Source organism: Scyliorhinus torazame, chromosome 3 (assembly GCF_047496885.1).
Source record: "Scyliorhinus torazame isolate Kashiwa2021f chromosome 3, sScyTor2.1, whole genome shotgun sequence".
Classification (NCBI taxonomy): domain Eukaryota; kingdom Metazoa; phylum Chordata; class Chondrichthyes; order Carcharhiniformes; family Scyliorhinidae; genus Scyliorhinus; species Scyliorhinus torazame.
In genome coordinates this window covers 261,861,166-261,882,814 of record NC_092709.1, presented here as the reverse complement: position 1 = coordinate 261,882,814, position 21,649 = coordinate 261,861,166, and the positions used below count along the sequence as shown (strand labels likewise).

General features: G+C 47.6%; 1 protein-coding gene across 4 annotated transcripts in view; it reads left to right on the top strand.

Annotated features, from left to right (window-relative positions):
• The window catches only part of LOC140409078 (long-chain-fatty-acid--CoA ligase ACSBG2-like), a 278,888-nt gene that overhangs the window by 139,999 nt on the left and 117,240 nt on the right, over positions 1–21,649 (top strand). For 3 of the 4 annotated variants that reach the window (XM_072497172.1, XM_072497170.1, XM_072497169.1), the window contains exons 7-8: positions 211–291; positions 473–622. In XM_072497172.1, coding sequence (XP_072353273.1) covers positions 211–291; positions 473–622 — 231 coding nt within the window. The remainder of the gene's footprint in view (positions 1–210; positions 292–472; positions 623–21,649) is intronic. The other variant, XM_072497171.1, reaches the window with a different exon arrangement.

The window sequence follows — 21,649 nt, the reverse complement described above, 5'->3', positions numbered from 1 at the left end:
CTACTTGAATGGGTCAAATTGAGAATTTGATGTGTAATCATAATATGCATGGTGACTGAACAAATAGAGAAATCCATGATAGAATTTGCTTGTGATGTATTTAAATGAATAGGCTGAATGAACTTTGAAGTAATTAATTTTATTGTTCTACATTTTCTAATTAAATCTTGTAATGAATATTTGAAACTATTTTTTGACTTTTATGTTTAGGTTCAAAATCAGTTGCCTCACCTCAAAGCAATTATTCAGTATAAGTTTGCATTAGAAGTACGTCAACCAAATATTTATATGGTAAGTGTTCTTACATTATTGATTCCAAAAAATGATATATTGCCATGTTTAAACGGCTAACTCCAACAGTCATCGTGCATAATAACATTGTACAATTTTATTAAGAATGTTTAGCATTTAAAGATATTATTTGGCTGTTTTAAAGATCAGATGTAATAATTTCCTTTTGATCATTGCTAAGTGGAAGGCATTTATGAAGATTGGGGAAAAGATCCCAGAATCAAAGTTGGATGAAATCATAGACTCTCAGGTGGCCAATCAATGTTGTACGCTAATCTACACGTCAGGAACAACCGGGGTTCCTAAAGCAGTCATGCTCAGCCAAGATAATGTAAGTTTTGGATAGATTTAGTTTGTACTTGGTGATTGTTGAGGCATTGGTGGGCGGCACGATAGCACAGTGGTTAGTACTGTTGCTTCACAGCACCAGGGTCCCAGGTTCAATTCCCGACTTGGGTCACTCTGTGTGGAGTCTGCACGTTCTCCCTAGGCTGGCGTGGGTTTCCTCCGGGTGTTTTCCGGTTTCCTCCCACAAGTCCCAAAAGACTTGCTGTTAGGTGAATTGAACATTCTGAATTCTGCCTCTTGTGTACCTGAACAGGCTCCAGAGTGGGGATTTTCACAGTAACTTCATTGCAGTGTTAATGTAAGCCTACCTGTGACAGTACAGAGTATTATTATTATATATAATATACTAAGATTAAAAAAATCTCATTCCTAAAGATCTAATGACATTTAGCTCATCCTTCGGGATGTGGCAATTCCCACCTTGCCAATTCACTTTCTTTATTGAAATTTTATATATTTCCGTTCCTTGTTGAAAATAATCCAAAGTGTACAGTATCTGTACCTTTTTATGTTTTGTCAGAAACTATGCATCTATGAAATCATTTAATTTACTTTACTCAGTGGATGTGGGCAAAGCTGACAAGGACAGCACTTTATTGTTCAGCCCTGATTGTGACTGAGACGGTGGTAGTGAGCTACCTCCTTAAACCATTGCAGTCTATTTGCTGCAGGTACACTTACAGTGCTGTTAGTGAATTCTAAGCAGTGATGAGCATTGTGCAACCATCAGCAAACATCCCTACTTCTGACCTTATATTGGAGTAAAGGGTATTATTGAAGCAGCTGAAGTTCGGCAGAGGACACTACCCCAAGAAGCTCCTGCAGCGATATCCTCGGGCTGACATGATTGTCTTCCAAGGTGAGAGTGACTGCCCTTGACATTAAGGCAGCATATGATCGAGAATGGCATCAAGAGTCTCTAGCAAAACAGGAGTCAATGGGAATCGGGGAAAACTCCTCTGGCTCATACTTAGCACAATGACTGTGGGATCTCCTCCGGGTAGCTCGATCACCTAGGCCCAACCATCTTTAGCTGCTTCATCAATGACCTTCCTTCCAACATTTGGTCAGATGTTGGGATATTCCCTGATGTTCAGCACCATTCTCAACTCCTCAGATACTTGCAAATGCAACAAGTAATATTCACGTCACACAATGGCCAGGCAATTACCATCTACAGTAAGGGAGAAACAAGCCATCGCCCCATGACATTCAATGGCATTACCATCACTGTATCCCCCACTTTCTACATCCTGGGGGTAACTGTTGACCAGAAACTGAACTGGACTAGCCATATAAATACTATGGCAACAAGAGCAGGTCAGTCATCACCTGGAAGTTACCCTCCAATTCACTCACCATCCTGACTTTGAAATATATCGCCGTTTCTTCGCTGTGACTGGGCCACAATCCTGGCATTCCCTCCCTAAAAGTGTGTGTACATGCACCACATGGACTGTGGTGGTTCAAGGAGGCAGCTCACCACCATCTTCTGAAAGCATATAGGGATGGGCAACAAACGATTTGATTTGATTTATTTGATTTGATTTATTATTGTCACATGTATTAGTATACAGTGAAAAGTATTGTTTCTTGCATGTTATGCAGACAGCACATACCGAACATAGGGAAGGAAGGAGAGACTACAGAATGTAATGTTACAGTCATAGCTAAGGTGTAGAGAACAGATCAACTTAATACGAGGTAGGTCCATTCAAAAGTCTGATGGCAGCAGGGAAGAAGCTGTTCTTGAGTTGGTTGGTACGTGACCTCAAACCTTTGTATCTTTTCCTGACGGAAGAAGGTGGAAGAGAGTATGTCCAGGGTGCATGAAGTCCTTAATTATACTGGTTGCCATTCCGAGGCACTGGGATTTGTAGACAGAGTCAATGGATGGGAGGCTGGTTTGTGTGATGGACTGGGCTACATTCACAACCTTTTGTAGTTTCTTGTGGTCTTGGGCAGAACAGGAACCATACCAAGCTGTGATACAACTAGAAAGAATGCTTTCTTTGGCGCATCTGTAAATGTTGGTGAGAGTCGTAGCTGACATGCCAAACTTCCTTTGTCTTCTGAGAAAGTAGAGTCGTTGGTGGGCTTTCTTAACTATAGTGTCGGCATGGGGGGACCAGGACAGGTTGTTGGTAATGTGGACACCTAAAAACTTGAAGCTGTCGACCGTTTGTACTTTATTCCCATTGATGTAGACTGGGGCATGCTCTCCTCTACGCTTCCTGAAGTCGATGACAATCTCCTTTGTTTTGTTGACATTGAGGGAAGAGGTTATTGTCGTCACACCAGTTCACCAGATTCTCTATCCTATTCCTGTACTCATCTTGTCATTGTTTGAAATTGGACCCACTACTTGAAAATAGAGTTGGAGGGAAATTTAGCCACTTGGTCATAGGTGTATAAGGAGTATAGTAGGGGTCTGAGGACACAACCTTGTGGGGCACCAGTGTTGAGGATGATCGTGGAGGAGGTGTTGTTGCCTATCCTTACTAACTGTGGTCTGTGGGTTAGGAATTTCAGGATCCAGTCGCAGAGGGAGGAGCTTAGGCCTAGGCCACTGAGTTTGGAGATGGGTTTCGTAGGAATAAATGCTGGCCAAGACAGCAAAGCCCAGGGCCGGGATTCTCCCTTCCGGGGACTAAGTCCCCACGCCGGTGGGAAAACCAGTGGCAACGACTCCGGCATCAACGGGCCCCCAAGGTGTGAAATTCTCACCTGTCTCGGGGGCTGGGTGGACGCCGGAGGGGTTGGCGCCGCTCCAGCCGACACGCGAGACCGCGGAATGGCCGCCGTGATCTTGCGCATGCGCGGAACGGCGGCGTGATTCCGCGCATGCGCAGACCGGCCGTCGTATTTCTGGCGCATGTGCAGAGGGTTCTCGTCTCCGCGCCGGCCATGGCGGAGCCCTACAGGGGCCGGCATGGAAGGAAGAAGTGCCCCCATGGAACAAGCCCACCCGCAGAGCGGTGGGCCCCGATCACAGGTCAGGACACCGGGGTCGGATCCCCCCCGTGCCCCCCCGAGGACCGCCCACACCGAGGGGCGGAGAATTTTTCATCATATCGCTCAAAAATGAATTTTGAAAAGAAAGTACAACCATTATCTTTTGTGCAAAGCCTGATTCCGACCAGTGGAGAATTTTCTCCTGATTCCCATTGACTTCAATTTTGATAGGGCTCCTACATGCCACATTCGGACAAATGCAGCATTGAAGCCAAGGGCAGTTACTCTATCCTCATCTGGAATTTAGCTCTTTTTGTTGTAAGGGCCGATTCCCTTATTTACCATTTCTTAATATTTTGATCCATGGATGCTTAATGGACATGTATCTTTAAGTTAAGCAGGGGAAGTGAGGAGCTCAAAAGTACAAAAAAGAACACTGTGCCAGCATTTGGACAGCAGAACGCAGACTTTATGGCACCAGAGTGATAGATGGGATTCGGTTTGTTTTGTTGGCAGGTGGCCAATGAATTGGCCAAAAGGACTTATTCTGCCCGGTAATAGGCGGTGATTGGATCCTACCGGAGAGGGATGATTTTTTTTCAGAGAACTAAGGAAAGCACAGTTGGTTCCTGGATGCTCAGAATGCTATAGTCAATAATTTCCCGCTTCTGTAGTAGAAAGATTCAACACACTCGTTAAAACAAAATAACAAAGCTTTATTTACAAAACAACTGCATGCAGTACTGGCTGAAACTTGAAGTCAGAGAGCAGTCAACAAAATTGCTGAGTCTTTCGCAAGTTCTGCGCTTTCGCTGAGAATTAGCTCAATATTTATCATTATCATTATCAAGATTGCGTGACAACAGTATAGTCAGGAATTTGATTGGAAATACAAACGGAAGCATAGAACAAATCTTTTTTGGTCACATAACTCATACCATTATCTTGTCCTTGGAGGGAACATTGAAAGGTCGGAATAGAATTATTTCTTCCTGAACTTATCTTGTTTAATTCCTACGGCCCTGGGTTATGACGAGTTAGTTTTATCAGGAGTTGCCGAGGTCTGGTGTTTTGGAATGGCTCGACCTTTGCTGATCTTTTCAGACTCCAAGTTATGCAGAGTTAGCCTTATCAGTCTTACAGTCTGAAATGGTTAGGGCAGCATTTCTTAGAGGGGTCTGGTGAACTGTGAGCATTCTTTACATGGACCTGGTGAGCTGGAATGAGTAGTTCAGCCTTTCTTACATTGTATCAAACATTTTGACCAGTCTTCCCATTGACCAGTTTTCCCATCATGCCATTACTTATTTTGAACCATATCACAAGTAGGCAAGGGCGTGCTCTCTCCTGCTCTCTTTCTCCAGAAAAGCTGTATAGCTGTACAGAGACCTGAATGAATCTGCAGTGAAAATCATTACCAATTTGACCGCAGGAACCTCTAACTGAAAGGCTAAATTGAAGGAAGGTTGTGCTAGAAGATAATCATCTGAAACAAAAACTCTTATCCTTTTTTACTTTATCATTATTTGACACTCCTCTTTTCCTCGCTGTTTGTCTGTCTTGTGTGTAGTGGGTGGGGTGGGGGTTAGGAATTAGCAATAGTTAACCTGTTGTATTTACTGCATATATACTCATAGTTATTGTTATTAATAAAATTTAATTGTGTTTAAATTTACAAATCTGAAGAGTGTAGTTATTGGGCAGCCAAGGGCCAAAGACTTTGGGTATTTTGGGAATTATTTATTAATTTCAATTATGTTGCGACTCCGGGTCAAATGGGGCTGTAACATTGTCCATGATTGAACCAAGGCTGTTATGTGGTGAGGAGCTGAATGACCCTGGCAGCACCCGAACTGGGCGTCCATGAGCAGGTTATTGCTTTGTAAGAACATAGAACATAGAAAATACAGCACAGAACAGGCCCTTTGGCCCACGATGTTGTGCCGAACCTTTGTCCTAGATTAATCATAGATTATCATTGAATTTACAGTGCAGAAGGAGGCCATTCGGCCCCCCGAGTCTGCACCGGCTCTTGGAAAGAGCACCCCTCCCAAACTCAACACCTCCACCCAACACCAAGGGCAATTTTGGACACTAAGGGCAATTTATCATGGCCAATCCACCTAACCTGCACATCTTTGGACTGTGGGAGGAAACCGGAGCACCCGGAGGAAACCCACACAGACACGGGGAGGATGTGCAGACTCCGCACAGACAGTGACCCAAGCCGGAATCAAACCTGGGACCCTGGAGCTGTGAAGCAATTGTGCTATCCACAATGCTACCGTGCTGCCCTTAAGAACAAATAAATCTACACTATATCATTTTACCGTAATCCATGTACCTATCCAATAGCTGCTTGAAGGTCCCTAATGTTTCTGACTCAACTACTTCTACAGGCAGTACATTCCATGCCCCCACTACTCTCTGGGTAAAGAACCTACCTCTGACATCCCCCCTATATCTTCCACCTTTCACCTTAAATTTATGTCCCCTTGTAATGGTTTGTTCCACCCGGGGAAAAAGTCTCTGACTGTCTACTCTATCTATTCCCCTGATCATCTTATAAACCTCTATCAAGTCGCCCCTCATCCTTCTCCATTCTAATGAGAAAAGGCTTAGCACCCTCACCCTTTCCTCGTAAGACCTACTCTCCATTCCAGGCAACATCCTGGTAAAATCTCCTTTGCACCTTTTCCAAAGCTTCCACATCCTTCCTAAAATGAGGTGACCAGAACTGTACACAGTACTCCAAATGTGGCCTTACCAAAGTTTTGTACAGCTGCATCATCACCTCACGGCTCTTAAATTCAATCCCTCTGTTAATGAACACGAGCACACCATAGGCCTTCTTCACAGCTCTATCCACTTGAGTGGCAACTTTCAAAGATGTATGAACATAGACCCCAAGATCTCTCTGCTCCTCCACATTGCCACAAACTCTACCGTTAACCCTGTATTCCGCATTCATATTTGTCCTTCCAAAACGGACAACCTCACACTTTTCAGGGTTAAATTCCATCTGCCACTTCTCAGCCCAGCTCTGCATCCTATCTATGTCTCTTTGCAGCCGACAACAGCCCTCCTTACTATCCACAACTCCACCAATCTTCGTATCGTCTGCAAATTTACTCACCCACCCTTCAACTTCCTCATCCAAGTCATTAATGAAAATCACAAACAGCAGAGGACCCAGAACTGATCCCTGCGGTACGCCACTGGTAACTGGGAACCAGGCTGAATATTTGCCATCCACCACCACTCTCTGACTTCTATTGGTTAGCTAGTTCGTTATCCAACTGCCCAATTTTCCCACTATCCCATGCCTCCTTACTTTCTGCATATGCCTACCATGGGGAACCTTATCAAATGCCTTACTAAAATCCATGTACACTACATCCACTGTTTACCTTCATCCACATGCTTGGTCACCTCCTCAAAGAATTCAGTAAGACTTGTAAGGCAAGACCGACCCCACACAAATCCGTGCTGACTATCCCTAATCAAGCAGTGTCTTTCCAGATGCTCAAAAATCCTATCCTTCAGCACCCTTTCCATTACTTTGCCTACCACCGAAGTAAAACTAACTGGCCTGTAATTCCCAGGGTTATCCCTAGTCCCTTTTTTGAACAGGGGCACGACATTCACCACTCTCCAATCCCCTGGTACCACCCCTGTTGACAGTGAGGACGAAAAGATCATTGCCAACGGCTCTGCAATTTCATCTCTTGCTTCCCAGAGAATCCTTGGAGATATCCCGTCAGGCCCAGGGGACTTGTCTATCCTCAAGTTTCTCAAAATGCCCAACACATCTTCCTTACTAACAAGTATTTCCTCGAGTTTACCAATCTGTTTCACACTGTCCTCTCCAACAATATGGCTCCTCTCATTTGTAAATACAGAAGAAAAGTACTCGTTCAAGACCTCTCCTATCTCTTCAGACTCAATACGCAATCTCCCGCTACTGTCCTTGATCGGACCTACCCTCGCTCTAGTCATTCTCATATTTATCACATATGTGTAAAAGACCTTGGAGTTTTCCTTGATCCTACCTGCCAAAGATTGTCCATGCCCTCTCTTAGCTCTCCTAATCCCTTTCTTCAGTTCCCTCCTGGCTATCTTGTATCCCTCCAATGCCCTGTCTGAACCTTGTTTCCTCAGCCTTACATAAGTCTCCTTTTTCTTCTTAACAAGACATTCAACCTCTCTTGTCAACCATGGTTCCCTCACTCGACCATCTCTTCCCTGCCTGACAGGGACATACATATCAAGGACACATAGTACCTGTTCCTTGAACAAGTTCCTCAAGGGCAGCACGGTAGCATTGTGGATAGCGCAATTGCTTCACAGCTCCAGGGTCCCAGGTTCGATTCCGGCTAGGGTCACTGTCTGTGCGGAGTCTGCACATCCTCCCCGTGTGTGCGTGGGTTTCCTCCGGGTGCTCCGGTTTCCTCCCACAGTCCAAAGATGTGCAGGTTAGGTGGATTGGCCATGATAAATTGCCCATAGTGTCCAAAATTGTCCTTAGTGTTGGGTGGGGTTACTGGGTTATGGGGATAGGGTGGAGGTGTTGACCTTGGGTAGGGTGCTCTTTCCAAGAGCCAGTGCAGACTCGATAGGCCGAATGGCCTCCTTCTGCACTGTAAATTCTATGATTTTAAAAAAATTTCACTTGTGTCCTTCCCTGACAGCCCATGTTCCCAACTTATGCACTTCAATTCTTGTCTGACAACATCGTATTTACCCTTCCCCCAATTGTAAACCTTGCCCTGTTGCACGCACCTATCCCTCTCCATTACTAAAGTGAAAGTCACAGAATTGTGGTCACTAGCTCCAAAATACTCCCCCCCCCCCCCCCCCCCCCTAACAAATCTATCACTTGCCCTGGTTCATTACCAAGTACTAAATCCAATATTGCCCCTCCTCTGGTCGGACAATCTACACACTGTGCTAGAAAAGCTTCCTGGACACACTGCACAAACACCACCACATCCAAACTATTTGATCGAAAGAGTTTCCACTCAATATTTGGGAAGTTAAAGTCACCCATGACTACTACCCTATGACCTCTGCACCTTTCCAAAATCTGTTTCCCAATCTGTTACTCCACATCTCTGCTACTATTGGGGGGCCTATAGAAAACTCCTAACAAGGTGACTGCTCCTTTCCTATTTCTGACTTCAACCCATACTACCTCATTAGCGTGATACTCCTAGAACTGCCTTTCTGCAGCTGTTATACTATCTCTAATTAACAATGCCACCCCCCCCCCCAACCTCTTTTACCACCCTCCCTAATCTTATTGAAACATCTATAACCAGGGACCTCCAACAACCATTTCTGCCCTTCTATCCAAGTTTCCGTGATGGCCACCACAACGTAGTCCCAAGTACCGATCCATGCCTTAAAGTTCACCCACCTTATTCCTGATGCTTCTTGCATTGAAGTATACACACTTCAACCCATCTCCATGCCTGCAAGTACTTTCCTTTGTCAGTGTTCCCTTCCCCACTGCCTCATTACACGCTTTGGCGTCCTGAATATCGGCTACCTTAGTTGCTGGACTACAAATCCCGTTCCCATTCCCCTGCCAAATTAGTTTAAACCCTCCCGAAGAGTACTAGAAAACCTCCCTCCCAGGATATTGGTGCCCCTCTGGTTCAGATGCAACCCGTCCTGCTTGTACAGGTCCCACCTTCCCCAGAATGCGCTCCAATTATCCAAATACCTGAAGCCCTCCCTCCTACACCATTCCTGCAGCCACGTGTTCAGCTGCGCTCTCTCCCTATTCCTAGCCTCGCTATCACGTGGCACCGGCAACAAACCAGAGATGACAACTCTGTCTGTCCTGGCTTTTAACTTCCAGCCTAACTCCCTAAACTTGTTTATTACCTCCACACCCCTTTTCCTACCTATGTCGTTGGACTTCTGGCTGCTCCCCCTCCCCCTTAAGGATCCTAAAGACATGATCCGAGACATCCCTGGCCCTGGCACCCGGGAGGCAACATACCTTCCGGGAGTCTCGCTCACGACCACAGAATCTCCTATCTATTCCCCTAACCATTGAATCTCCTACAACTATTGCTTTTCTATTCTCCCCCCCTTCCCTTCTGAGCCCCAGAGCCAGACTCAGTGCCAGAGACCTGGCCGCTAGGGCCTTCCCCTGGTAGGTCATCTCCCCCCCCCCCCCCCCAACAGCATCCAAAACGGTATACTTGTTTTGAAGGGGAACAGCCACGAGGGATCCCAGCACTGTCTGCCTGTTTGGTTTTTCCCTCTGACTGGAACCCAGCTATTCGTGTCCTGTACCTTGGGTGTGGTTACCTCCCTGTAACTCTTCTCAATCACCCCCTCTGCTTCCCGGATGATCCGAAGTTCATTCAGCTCCAGTTCCCTAACACGGTCTTTGAGGAGCTGAAGTTGGGTGCACTTCCCACAGGTATAGTCAGCGGGGACACCGACGGTATCCCTCACCACCCACATCCTACAGGAGGACCATACAACTGGCCTAGCCTCCATCCCCTCTTACCTTACAGAATATAGCTGCCCTGTGGACCAACTGGATCTCCGCCCTCCGACTCTGCTCCCAGTCAGCTGCACTCTCTGTAAACTCCTGGCTCTCTTCTCACTCTTTGCAGAAATGTAGGAAACAAAATGAAAGGAGCACCTTACTCCCTCCTCACCTAACTCCCTCAGTCATCAAACTCTCACTATAGCACTCAAATGCACCAAATTCAGCACTCCCTCAGTCACCAAACTCTCACTATAGCACTCAAATGCACCAATTTCAGCACTGCCTCAGTCACCAAACTCGGTTTGCACTGAGTGCTGAATTTGGTGCATTTAAGTGCTATAGAAAGAGTTTGGTGACCGAGGGAGTATAAGGCTTCATTTTTATCTAAAGTTTAGTCTTTCTTTTATTTAGTTAATTAACTTAAAAGTTGCTGTTTGGTTTAGAAGAAGGTGAATTTTCAATCAGCTTTAAACAGGCTTCTACTTGTAGGAACTTGCAGCTGGAGCTTGTTAATTGGATTAGGCCAGTTTTCAGAGGCTAGATTCACAGTATAAAAGTGATCCCCTACAGTGCAGACTTTGTTTGCACTGAGTGCTGAATTTGGTGCATTGAGTGCTATAGTAAGAGTTTGGTGACCGAGGGAGTGCTGAATTTGGTGCATTTTGAGTGCTATAGTAAGAGTTTGGTGACCGAGGGAGTGCTGAATTTGGTGCATTTTGAGTGCTATAGTAAGAGTTTGGTGACCGAGGGAGTTAGGTGAGGAGGGAGTAAGGTGCTCCTTTCATTTTGTTTCCGACATTTCCGCAGAGTGAGAAGAGAGCCAGGAGTTTACAGAAAGTGTATCTGACTGGGAGCAGAGTCGGAGGGCGGAGATCTAGTTAGTCCACAGGGCAGCTCTATTCTGTCAGGTAAGAGGGGATGGAGGCTAGGCCAGTTGCATGCTCCTCCTGTAGGATGTGGGTGGTGAGGGATACCACCGGTGTCCCCACTGACTATACCTGCGGGAAGTGCACCCAACTTCAGCTCCTCAAAGACCGTGTTAGGGAACTGGAGCTGAAGATGGATGAACTTCGGATCATCCGGGAGGCAGAGGGGGTGATTGAGAAGAGTTACAGGGCGGTAACCACACCCAAGGTACAGGACAAGAATAGCTGGGTTACAGTCAGGGGGAAAAAAACCAAACAGGCAGACAGTGCAGGGATCCCTCGTGGCCATTCCCCTTCAAAACAAGTATACCGTTTTGGATGCTGTTGGGGGGGATGACCTACCGGGGGAAGGCCCTAGCGGCCAGGTCTCTGGCACTGAGTCTGGCTCTGGGGCTCAGAAGGGAAGGGGGGGGGGAGAAATAGAAAAGCAATAGTTGTAGGAGATTCAATGGTTAGGGGAATAGATAGGAGATTCTGTGGTCGCGAGCGAGACTCCCGGAAGGTATGTTGCCTCCCGGGTGCCAGGGTCAGGGATGTCTCGGATCGTGTCTTCAGGATCCTTAAGGGGGAGGGCGAGCAACCAGAAGTCGTGGTGCACATTGATACCAACGACTTAGGTAGGAAAAGGGGTGTGGCGGTAATAAACAAGTTTAGGGAGTTAGGCTGGAAGTTAAAAGCCAGGACAGACAGAGTTGCCATCTCTGGTTTGTTGCCGGTGCCACATGATAGCGAGGCTAGGAATAGGGAGAGAGTGCAGTTGAACACGTGGCTGCAGGAATGGTGTAGGAGGGAGGGCTTCAGGTATTTGGATAATTGGAGCGCATTCTGGGGAAGGTGGGACCTATACAAGCAGGACGGGCTGCATCTGAACCAGAGGGGCACCAATATCCTGGGAGGGAGGTTTTCTAGTACTCTTCGGGAGGGTTTAAACTAATTTGACAGGGGAATAGGAACCGGATTTGTAGTCCAGCAACTAAGGTAGCCGATATTCAGGATGCCAAAGCGTGTAATGAGGCAGTGAGGAAGGGAACACTGACAAAGGAGAGTACTTTTTTTTTTCTAAATATTTTATTGAAAATTTTTGGTCAACCAACACAGTACGTTGTGCATCCTTTACACAATATTATAACAACACAAATAACAATGACCTATTTTATAAACAAAAAATGAATAAATAATAAATAACAAAAATGAAAACTAGCCCTAATTGGCAACTGCCTTGTCACAAGTAACACTCTCCAAAAATATAATTTAACAGTCCAATATATAATTATCTGTAGCAACGACCTATACATATTATACAGTATATATTAACAACCCTGAGAGTCCTTCTGGTTCCTCCTCCTCCTCTTTCCCCCCCCCCCCCCCCCCCCCAATCCTGGGCTGCTGCTGCTGCCTTCTTTTTTCCATTCCGTCTATCTTTCTGCGAGGTATTCGACGAACGGTTGCCACCGCCTGGTGAACCCTTGAGCCGACCCCCTTAGGACGAACTTAATCCGCTCTAGCTTTATAAACCCCGCCATGTCATTTATCCAGGTCTCCACCCCCGGGGGCTTGGCTTCCTTCCACATCAACAGTATCCTGCGCCGGGCTACTAGGGACGCAAAGGCCAAACATCGGCCTCTCTCGCCTCCTGCACTCCAGGCTCTTGTGCAACCCCAAATATAGCCAACCCCCAGCTTGGTTCGACCCGGACCCCTACTACTTTTGAAAGCACCTTTGTCACCCCCATCCAAAACCCCTGTAGTGCCGGGCATGACCAAAACATATGGGTATGATTCGCTGGGCTTCTCAAGCACCTCGCACACCTATCCTCCACCCCCAAAAATTTACTGAGCCGTGCTCCAGTCATATGCGCCCTGTGTAATACCTTAAACTGAATCAGGCTTAGCCTGGCACACGAGGACGACGAGTTTACCCTGCTTAGGGCATCTGCCCACAGCCCCTCCTCGATCTCCTCCCCCAGCTCTTCTTCCCATTTCCCTTTTAGTTCATCTACCATAGTCTCCCCTTCGTCCCTCATTTCCCTATATATATCTGACACCTTACCATCCCCCACCCATGTCTTTGAGATCACTCTGTCCTGCATCTCTTGTGTCGGGAGCTGCGGGAATTCCCTCACCTGTTGCCTCGCAAAAGCCCTCAGTTGCATATACCTGAATGCATTCCCTTGGGGCAACCCATATTTCTCGGTCAGCGCTCCCAGACTCGCGAACTTCCCATCCACAAACAGATCTTTCAGTTGCGTTATTCCTTCTCTTTGCCACATTCCATATCCCGCATCCATTCCCCCCGGGGCAAACCTATGGTTGTTTCTTATCGGGGACCCCCCCAAGGCTCCAGTCTTTCCCCTATGCCGTCTCTACTGTCCCCAAATCTTCAGTGTAGCCACCACCACCGGGCTTGTGGTGTAGTTCCTCGGTGAGAACGGCAATGGGGCTGTCACCATAGCCTGTAGGCTAGTCCCCCTACAGGACGCCCTCTCTAATCTCTTCCACGCCGCTCCCTCCTCCTCTCCCATCCACTTACTCACCATTGAAATATTAGCGGCCCAATAATACTCACTTAGGCTCGGTAGTGCCAGCCCCCCCCTATCCCTGCTACGCTGTAAGAATCCCTTCCTCACTCTCGGGGTCTTCCCGGCCCACACAAAACCCATGATGCTCTTTTCAATCCTTTTATAAAAAAAAAAAGCCTTCGTGATCACCACCGGGAGGCACTGAAACACAAAGAGGAATCTCGGGAGGACCACCATCTTAACCGCCTGCACCCTCCCTGCCAGTGACAGGGATACCATATCCCATCTCTTGAAATCCTCCTCCATTTGTTCCACCAACCGCGTTAAATTTAACCTATGCAATGTGCCCCAATTCTTGGCTATCTGGATCCCCAGGTAACGAAAGTCCCTTGTTACCTTCCTCAACGGTAGGTCCTCTATTTCTCTACTCTGCTCCCCTGGATGCACCACAAACAACTCACTTTTCCCCATGTTCAATTTATACCCTGAAAAATCCCCAAACTCCCCAAGTATCCGCATTATTTCTGGCATCCCCTCCGCCGGGTCTGCCACGTATAGTAGCAAATCGTCCGCATACAAAGATACCCGGTGTTCTTCTCCTCCTCTAAGTACTCCCCTCCACTTCTTGGAACCCCTCAACGCTATCGCCAGGGGCTCAATCGCCAGTGGAAACAATAATGGGGACAGAGGGCATCCCTGCCTTGTCCCTCTATGGAGCCGAAAATATGCAGATCCCCGTCCATTCGTGACCACGCTCGCCACTGGGGCCCTATACAACAGCTGCACCCATCTAACATACCCCTCTCCAAAACCAAATCTCCTCAACACCTCCCACAAATAATCCCACTCCACTCTATCAAATGCTTTCTCGGCATCCATCGCCACTACTATCTCCGTTTCCCCCTCTGGTGGGGCCATCATCATTACCCCTAACAACCTCCGTATATTCGTGTTCAGCTGTCTCCCCTTCACAAACCCAGTTTGGTCCTCGTGGACCACCCCCGGGACACATTCCTCTATTCTCATTGCCATTACCTTGGCCAGGATCTTGGCATCTACATTTAGGAGGGAAATAGGTCTATAGGACCCGCATTGTAGCGGGTCCTTTTCCTTCTTTAAGAGAAGCGATATCGTTGCTTCAGACATAGTCGGGGGCAGTTGTCCCCTTTCCTTTGCCTCATTAAAGGTCCTCGTCAGTACCGGGGCGAGCAAGTCCACATATTTTCTATAGAATTCGACTGGGAATCCATCCGGTCCCGGGGCCTTTCCCGCCTGCATGCTCCTAATTCCTTTCACCACTTCTTCTACCTCGATCTGTGCTCCCAGTCCCACCCTTTCCTGCTCTTCCACCTTGGGAAATTCCAGCCGATCCAAGAAGCCCATCATTCTCTCCCTCCCATCCAGGGGTTGAGCTTCATATAATTTTTTATAAAATGTCTTGAACACTCCATTCACTCTCTCCGCTCCCCGCTCCATCTCTCCTTCCTCATCCCTCACTCCCCCTATTTCCCTTGCTGCTCCCCTTTTCCTCAATTGGTGTGCCAACAACCTGCTCGCCTTCTCCCCATATTCGTACTGTACACCCTGTGCCTTCCTCCATTGTGCCTCTGCAGTGCCCGTAGTCAGCAAGTCAAATTCTACATGTAGCCTTTGCCTTTCCCTGTACAGTCCCTCCTCCGGTGCTTCCGCATATTGTCTGTCCACCCTCAAAAGTTCTTGCAGCAACCGCTCCCGTTCCTTACTCTCCTGCTTCCCTTCATGTGCCCTTATTGATATCAGCTCCCCTCTAACCACCGCCTTCAACGCCTCCCAGACCACTCCCACCTGGACCTCCCCATTATCATTGAGTTCCAAGTACTTTTCAATGCACCCCCTCACCCTTAGACACACCCCCTCATCTGCCATTAGTCCCATGTCCATTCTCCAGGGTGGCGCCCTCCTGTTTCCTCCCCTATCTCCAAGTCTACCCAGTGTGGAGCGTGATCCGAAATGGCTATAGCCGTATACTCCATTCCCCTCACCTTCGGGATCAATGCCCTTCCCAGCACAAAAAAGTCTATTCGCGAGTAGACTTTATGGACATACGAGAACTCCTTACTCCTAGGTCTGCTAAATCTCCACGGGTCTACACCTCCCATCTGCTCCATAAAATCTTTAAGTACCTTGGCTGCTGCCGGCCTCCTTCCAGTCCTGGACTTCGACCTATCCAGCCCTGGTTCCAACACCGTATTAAAATCTCCCCCCCATTATCCGCTTTCCCATCTCTAGGTCCGGAATGCGTCCTAGCATCCGCCTCATAAAATTGGCATCATCCCAGTTCGGGGCATATACGTTTACCAAAACCACCGTCTCCCCCTGTAGTTTGCCACTCACCATCACTTATCTGCCCCCCTTATCCGCCACTATAGTCTTTGCCTCGAACATTACCCGCTTCCCCACTAATATAGCCACCCCCCTGTTTTTCGCATCTAGCCCCGAATGGAACACCTGCCCCACCCATCCTTTGCGTAGCCTAACCTGGTCTATCAGTTTCAGGTGCGTTTCCTGTAACATAACCACATCTGCCTTAAGTTTCTTAAGGTGTGCGAGTACCCGTGCCCTCTTTATCGGCCCGTTCAGCCCTCTCACGTTCCACGTGATCAGCCGGGTTGGGGGGCTTCCTATCCCCCCCCTTGTCGATTAGCCATCACCTTTTTCCAGCTCCTCACCCGGTTCCCACGCAGCTGTATCTCCCCCAGGCGGTGCCCCCCCGCCAATCCTCTCCCATACCAGCTCCCCCCTCTCCCCAGCAGCAGCAACCCAGTAATTCCCCCCCCCCGCTAGATCCCCCGCTAGCGTAATTACTCCCCCCATGTTGCTCCCAGAAGTCAGCAAACTCTGGCCGACCTCGGCTTCCCCCCCGTGACCTCGGCTCGCACCGTGCGACGCCCCCTCCTTCCTGCTTCTCTATTCCCGCCATGATTATCATAGTGCGGGAACCAAGCCCGCGCTTCTCCCTTGGCCCCACCCCCAAATGCCAACGCCCCATCTCCTCCACCTCCCCTCCTCCCCCCATCACCACCTGTGGGAGAGAGAAAAGTTACCACATCGCAGGATTAGTACATAAAACTCCTCTTTCCCCCCCTTTTTAACCCCCCTCTTCCCCCCACATTCGCCCCACCACTTTGTTCAAACGTTCTTTTTAATAACCCGCTCATTCCAGTTTTTCTTCCACAATAAAAGTCCACGCTTCATCCGCCGTCTCAAAGTAGTGGTGCCTCCCTCGATATGTGACCCACAGTCTTGCCGGTTGCAGCATTCCAAATTTTATCTTCTTTTTATGAAGCACCGCCTTGGCCCGATGAAAGCTCGCCCTCCTTCTCGCCACCTCCGCACTCCAGTCTTGATAAACGCGGATCACCGTGTTCTCCCATTTACTGCTCCGAGTTTTCTTTGCCCATCTAAGGACCATTTCTCTATCCTTAAAACGGAGGAATCTCACCACTATGGCTCTGGGAATTTCTCCTGCTCTCGGTCCTCGCGCCATCACTCGGTATGCTCCCTCCAACGGACCCGCCAGGGCCTCCGCTCCCATTAACGAGTGCAGCATCGTGCTCACATATGCCCCGACGTCCGCTCCCTCCACACCTTCAGGAAGACCAAGAATCCTCAGGTTGTTCCTCCTTGCGTTGTTCTCCAGTGCCTCCAACCTTTCCACACATCGTTTCTGATGTGCCTCATGCGTCTCCGTCTTCACCACCAGGCCCTGTATGTCATCCTCATTCTCGGCTGCCTTTGCCTTCACGACCCGAAGCTCCCGCTCCTGGGTCTTTTGTTCCTCCTTTAGCCCTTCGATCGCCTGTAGTATCGGGGCCAACAGCTCTTTCTTCATTTCCATTTTGAGCTCTTCCACACAGCATTTCAAGAACTCTTGTTGTTCAGGGCCCCATGTTAAACTGCCACCTTCCGACGCCATCTTGGTATTTGCTTGCCTTCCTTGCCGCTGTTCTAAAGGATCCACTGCAATCCGGCCACTTTCTCCTTTTTCCATCCGTATCCAGGGGGGATTCCCTTCTGGTTTACCGCACAGTGTTTTTAGCCGTCAAAATTGCCGTTGGGGCTCCTATCAAGAGCCCAAAAGTCCGTTTCACCGGGAGCTGCCGAAACGTGCGACTCAGCAGGTCATCGCTGCACCCGGAAGTCCCAAAGGAGAGTACTTGCAGGCACGGAGATGGGTTGAAGTGTGTATACTTCAACGCAAGAAGCATCAGGAATAAGGTGGGTGAACTTAAGGCATGGATCGGTACTTGGGTGTGGTGGCCATCACGGAAACTTGGATAGAAGAGGGGCAGAAATGGTGGTTGGAGGTCCCTGGTTATAGATGTTTCAATAAGATTAGGGAGGGTGGTAAAAGAGGTGGGGGGGTGGCATTGTTAATTAGAGATAGTATAACAGCTGCAGAAAGGCAGTTCGAGGAGTATCACACTAATGAGGTAGTATGGGTTGAAGTCAGAAATAGGAAAGGAGCAGTCACCTTGTTAGGAGTTTTCTATAGGCCCCCCAATAGTAGCAGAGATGTGGAGGAACAGATTGGGAATCAGATTTTGGAAAGGTGCAGAAGTCACAGGGTAGTAGTCATGGGTGACTTTAACTTCCCAAATATTGAGTGGAAACTCTTTAGATCAAATAGTTTGGATGGGGTGGTGTTTGTGCAGTGTGTCCAGGAAGCTTTTCTAACACCGTATGTAGATTGTCCGACCAGAGGAGGGGCAATATTGAATTTAGTAATTGGTAATGAACCAGGGCAAGTGATAGATTTGTTAGTGGGGGAGCATTTTGGAGATAGTGACCACAATTCTGTGCCTTTCACTTTAGTAATGGAGAGGGATAGGTGTGTGCAACAGGGCAAGGTTTACAATTGGGGGAAGGTAAATACGATGTTGTCAGACAAGAATTGAAGTGCATAAGTTGGGAACATAGGCTGTCAGGGAAGGACACAAGTGAAATGTGGGACTTGTTCAAGGAACAGGTACTACGTGTCCTTGATATGTATGTCCCTGTCAGGCAGGGAAGAGATGGTCGAGTGAGGGAACCATGGTTGACAAGAGAGGTTGAATGTCTTGTTAAGAGGAAAAAGGAGACTTATGTAAGGCTGAGGAAACAAGGTTCAGACAGGGCATTGGAGGGATACAAGATAGCCAGGAGGGAACTGAAGAAAGGGATTAGGAGAGCTAAGAGAGGGCATGAACAATCTTTGGCGGGTAGGATCAAGGAAAACCCCAAGGCCTTTTCCACATGTGAGAAATATGAGAATGACTAGAGCGAGGGTAGGTCCGTTCAAGGACAGGAGCGGGAGATTGTGTATTGAGTCTGAAGAGATAGGAGAGGTCTTGAACGAGTACTTTTCTTCTGTATTTACAAATGAGAGGGGCGATATTGTTGGAGAGGACAGTGTGAAACAGACTGGTAAGCTCGAGGGAATACTTGTTAGGAAGGAAGATGTGTTGGGCATTTTGAAAAACCTGAGGATAGACAAGTCCCCCGGGCTTGACGGGATATATCCAAGGATTCTATGGGAAGAAAGTGATGAAATTGCAGAGCCATTGGCAATGATCTATTTGTCCTCACTGTCAACAGGGGTGGTACCAGGGGATTGGAGAGTGGCGAATGTCGTACCCCTGTTCAAAAAAGGGACTAGGGATAACCCTGGGAATTACAGGCCAGTTAGTCTTACTTCGGTGATAGGCAAAGTAATGAAAAGGATACTGAAGGATAGGATTTCTGAGCATCTGGAAAGACACTGCTTGATTAGGGATAGTCAGCACGGATTTGTGAGGGGTAGGTCTTGCCTTACAAAGCTTATTGAATTCTTTGAGGAGGTGACCAAGCATGTGGATGAAGGTAAAGCAGTGGATGTAGTGTACATGGATTTTAGTAAGGCATTTGATAAGGTTCCCCATGGTAGGCTTCTGCAGAAAGTAAGGAGGCATGGGAGAGTGGGAAATTTGGCCAGTTGGATAACGAACTGGCTAACCGATAGAAGTCAGAGAGTGGTGGTGGATGCCAAATATTCAGCCTGGATCCCAGTTACCAGTGGCGTACCGCAGGGATCAGTTCTGGGTCCTCTGCTGTTTGTGATTTTCATTAATGACTTGGATGAGGGAGTTGAAGGGTGGGTGAGTAAATTTGCAGACGATACGAAGATTGGTGGAGTTGTGGATAGTAAGGAGGGCTGTTGTCGGCTGCAAAGAGACATAGATAGGATGCAGAGCTGGGCTGAGAAGTGGCAGATGGAATTTAACCCTGAAAAGTGTGAGTTTGTCCATTTTGGAAGGACAAATATGAATGCGGAATACAGGGTTAACGGTAGCGTTCTTGGCAATGTGGAGGAGCAGAGAGATCTTGGGGTCTATGTTCATACATCTTTGAAAGTTGCCACTCAAGTGGATAGAGCTGTGAAGAAGGCCTATGGTGTGCTCGCGTTCATTAACAGAGGGATTGAATTTAAGAGCCGTGAGGTGATGATGCAGCTGTACAAAACTTTGGTAAGGCCACATTTGGAGTACTGTGTACAGTTCTGGTCACCTCATTTTAGGAAGGATGTGGAAGCTTTGGAAAAGGTGCAAAGAAGATTTACCAGGAAGTTACCTGGAATGGAGAGTAGGTCTTACGAGGAAAGGGTGAGGGTGCTAGGCCTTTTCTCATTAGAACGGAGAAGGATGAGGGGCGACTTGATAGAGGTTTATAAGATGATCAGGGGAATAGATCGAGTAGACAGTCAGAGACTTTTTCCCCGGGTGGAACAAACCATTACAAGGGGACATAAATTTAAGGTGAAAGGTGGAAGATATAGGAGGGATATCAGAGGTAGGTTCTTTACCCAGAGAGTAGTGGGGGCATGGAATGCACTGCCTGTGGAAGTAGTTGAGTCGGAAACATTCGGGACCTTCAAGCAGCTATTGGATAGGTACATGGATTACAGTAAAATGATATAGTGTAGATTTATTTGTTCTTAAGGGCAGCACGGTAGCATTGTGGATAGCACAATTGCTTCACAGCTCCAGGGTCCCAGGTTCGATTCCGGCTTGGGTCACTGTCTGTGCAGAGTCTGCACGTCCTCCCCGTGTCTGTGTGGGTTTCCTCCGGGTGCTCCGGTTTCCTCCCACAGTCCAAAGATGTGCAGGGTAGGTGCATTGGCCATGATAAATTGCCCTTCGTGTCCAGAATTGCCCTTGGTGTTGGGTGGAGGTGTTGAGTTTGGGAGGGGTGCTCTTTCCAAGAGCCGGTGCAGACTCGGGGGGCCGAATGGCCTCCTTCTGCACTGTAAATTCAATGATAATCTATGATTAGTCTAGGACAAAGGTTCGGCACAACATCGTGGGCCAAAGGGCCTGTTCTGTGCTGTATTTTCTATGTTCTATGTTCTCACTATAGCACTCAAATGCACCAAATTCAGCACTCAGTGCAAACAAAGTCTGCACTGTAGGGGATCACTTTTATACTGTGAATCTAGCCTCTGAAAACTGGCCTAATCCAATTAACTAATTAACAAGCTCCAGCTGCAAGTGCCTAGAAGTAGAAGCCTGTTTAAAGCTGATTGAAAATTCACCTTCTTCTAAACCAAACAGCAACTTTTAAGTCAATTAACTAAATAAAAGAAAGACTAAACTCTAGATAAAAATGAAGCCTTATACTCCCTCGGTCACCAAACTCTTTCTATAGCACTCAAATGCACCAAATTCAGCACTCTGTGCTACTTGATAGCATGGTTGATGATCCCTTCCATAGCTTTTCAGATGATTGAGAGTAGACTGACGGGGCAATAATTGGCCAGGTTGGATTTGTCCTACTTTCTGTGGACAGGACATTCCTTGGCATTTTTCCAAATGATCAGATTTATGCTAGTGTTGTAGCTGTACTAGAACAGCTTTGTCAGAGGAGTAACTGGTTCAGGAGCACAAGTCTCATAAGCTATTAATTAGCTGCTAATAGCCTGAATTGGCCTCCAGGCAGGGAAGGGGTTACCTTTTGATCTATTGGTTGCATGATGTGTCCTAATGACCTTCTGGGGTTTCAGAAAACAGTAGCATTGATACAGTTTTTTAAAATATAAATTTA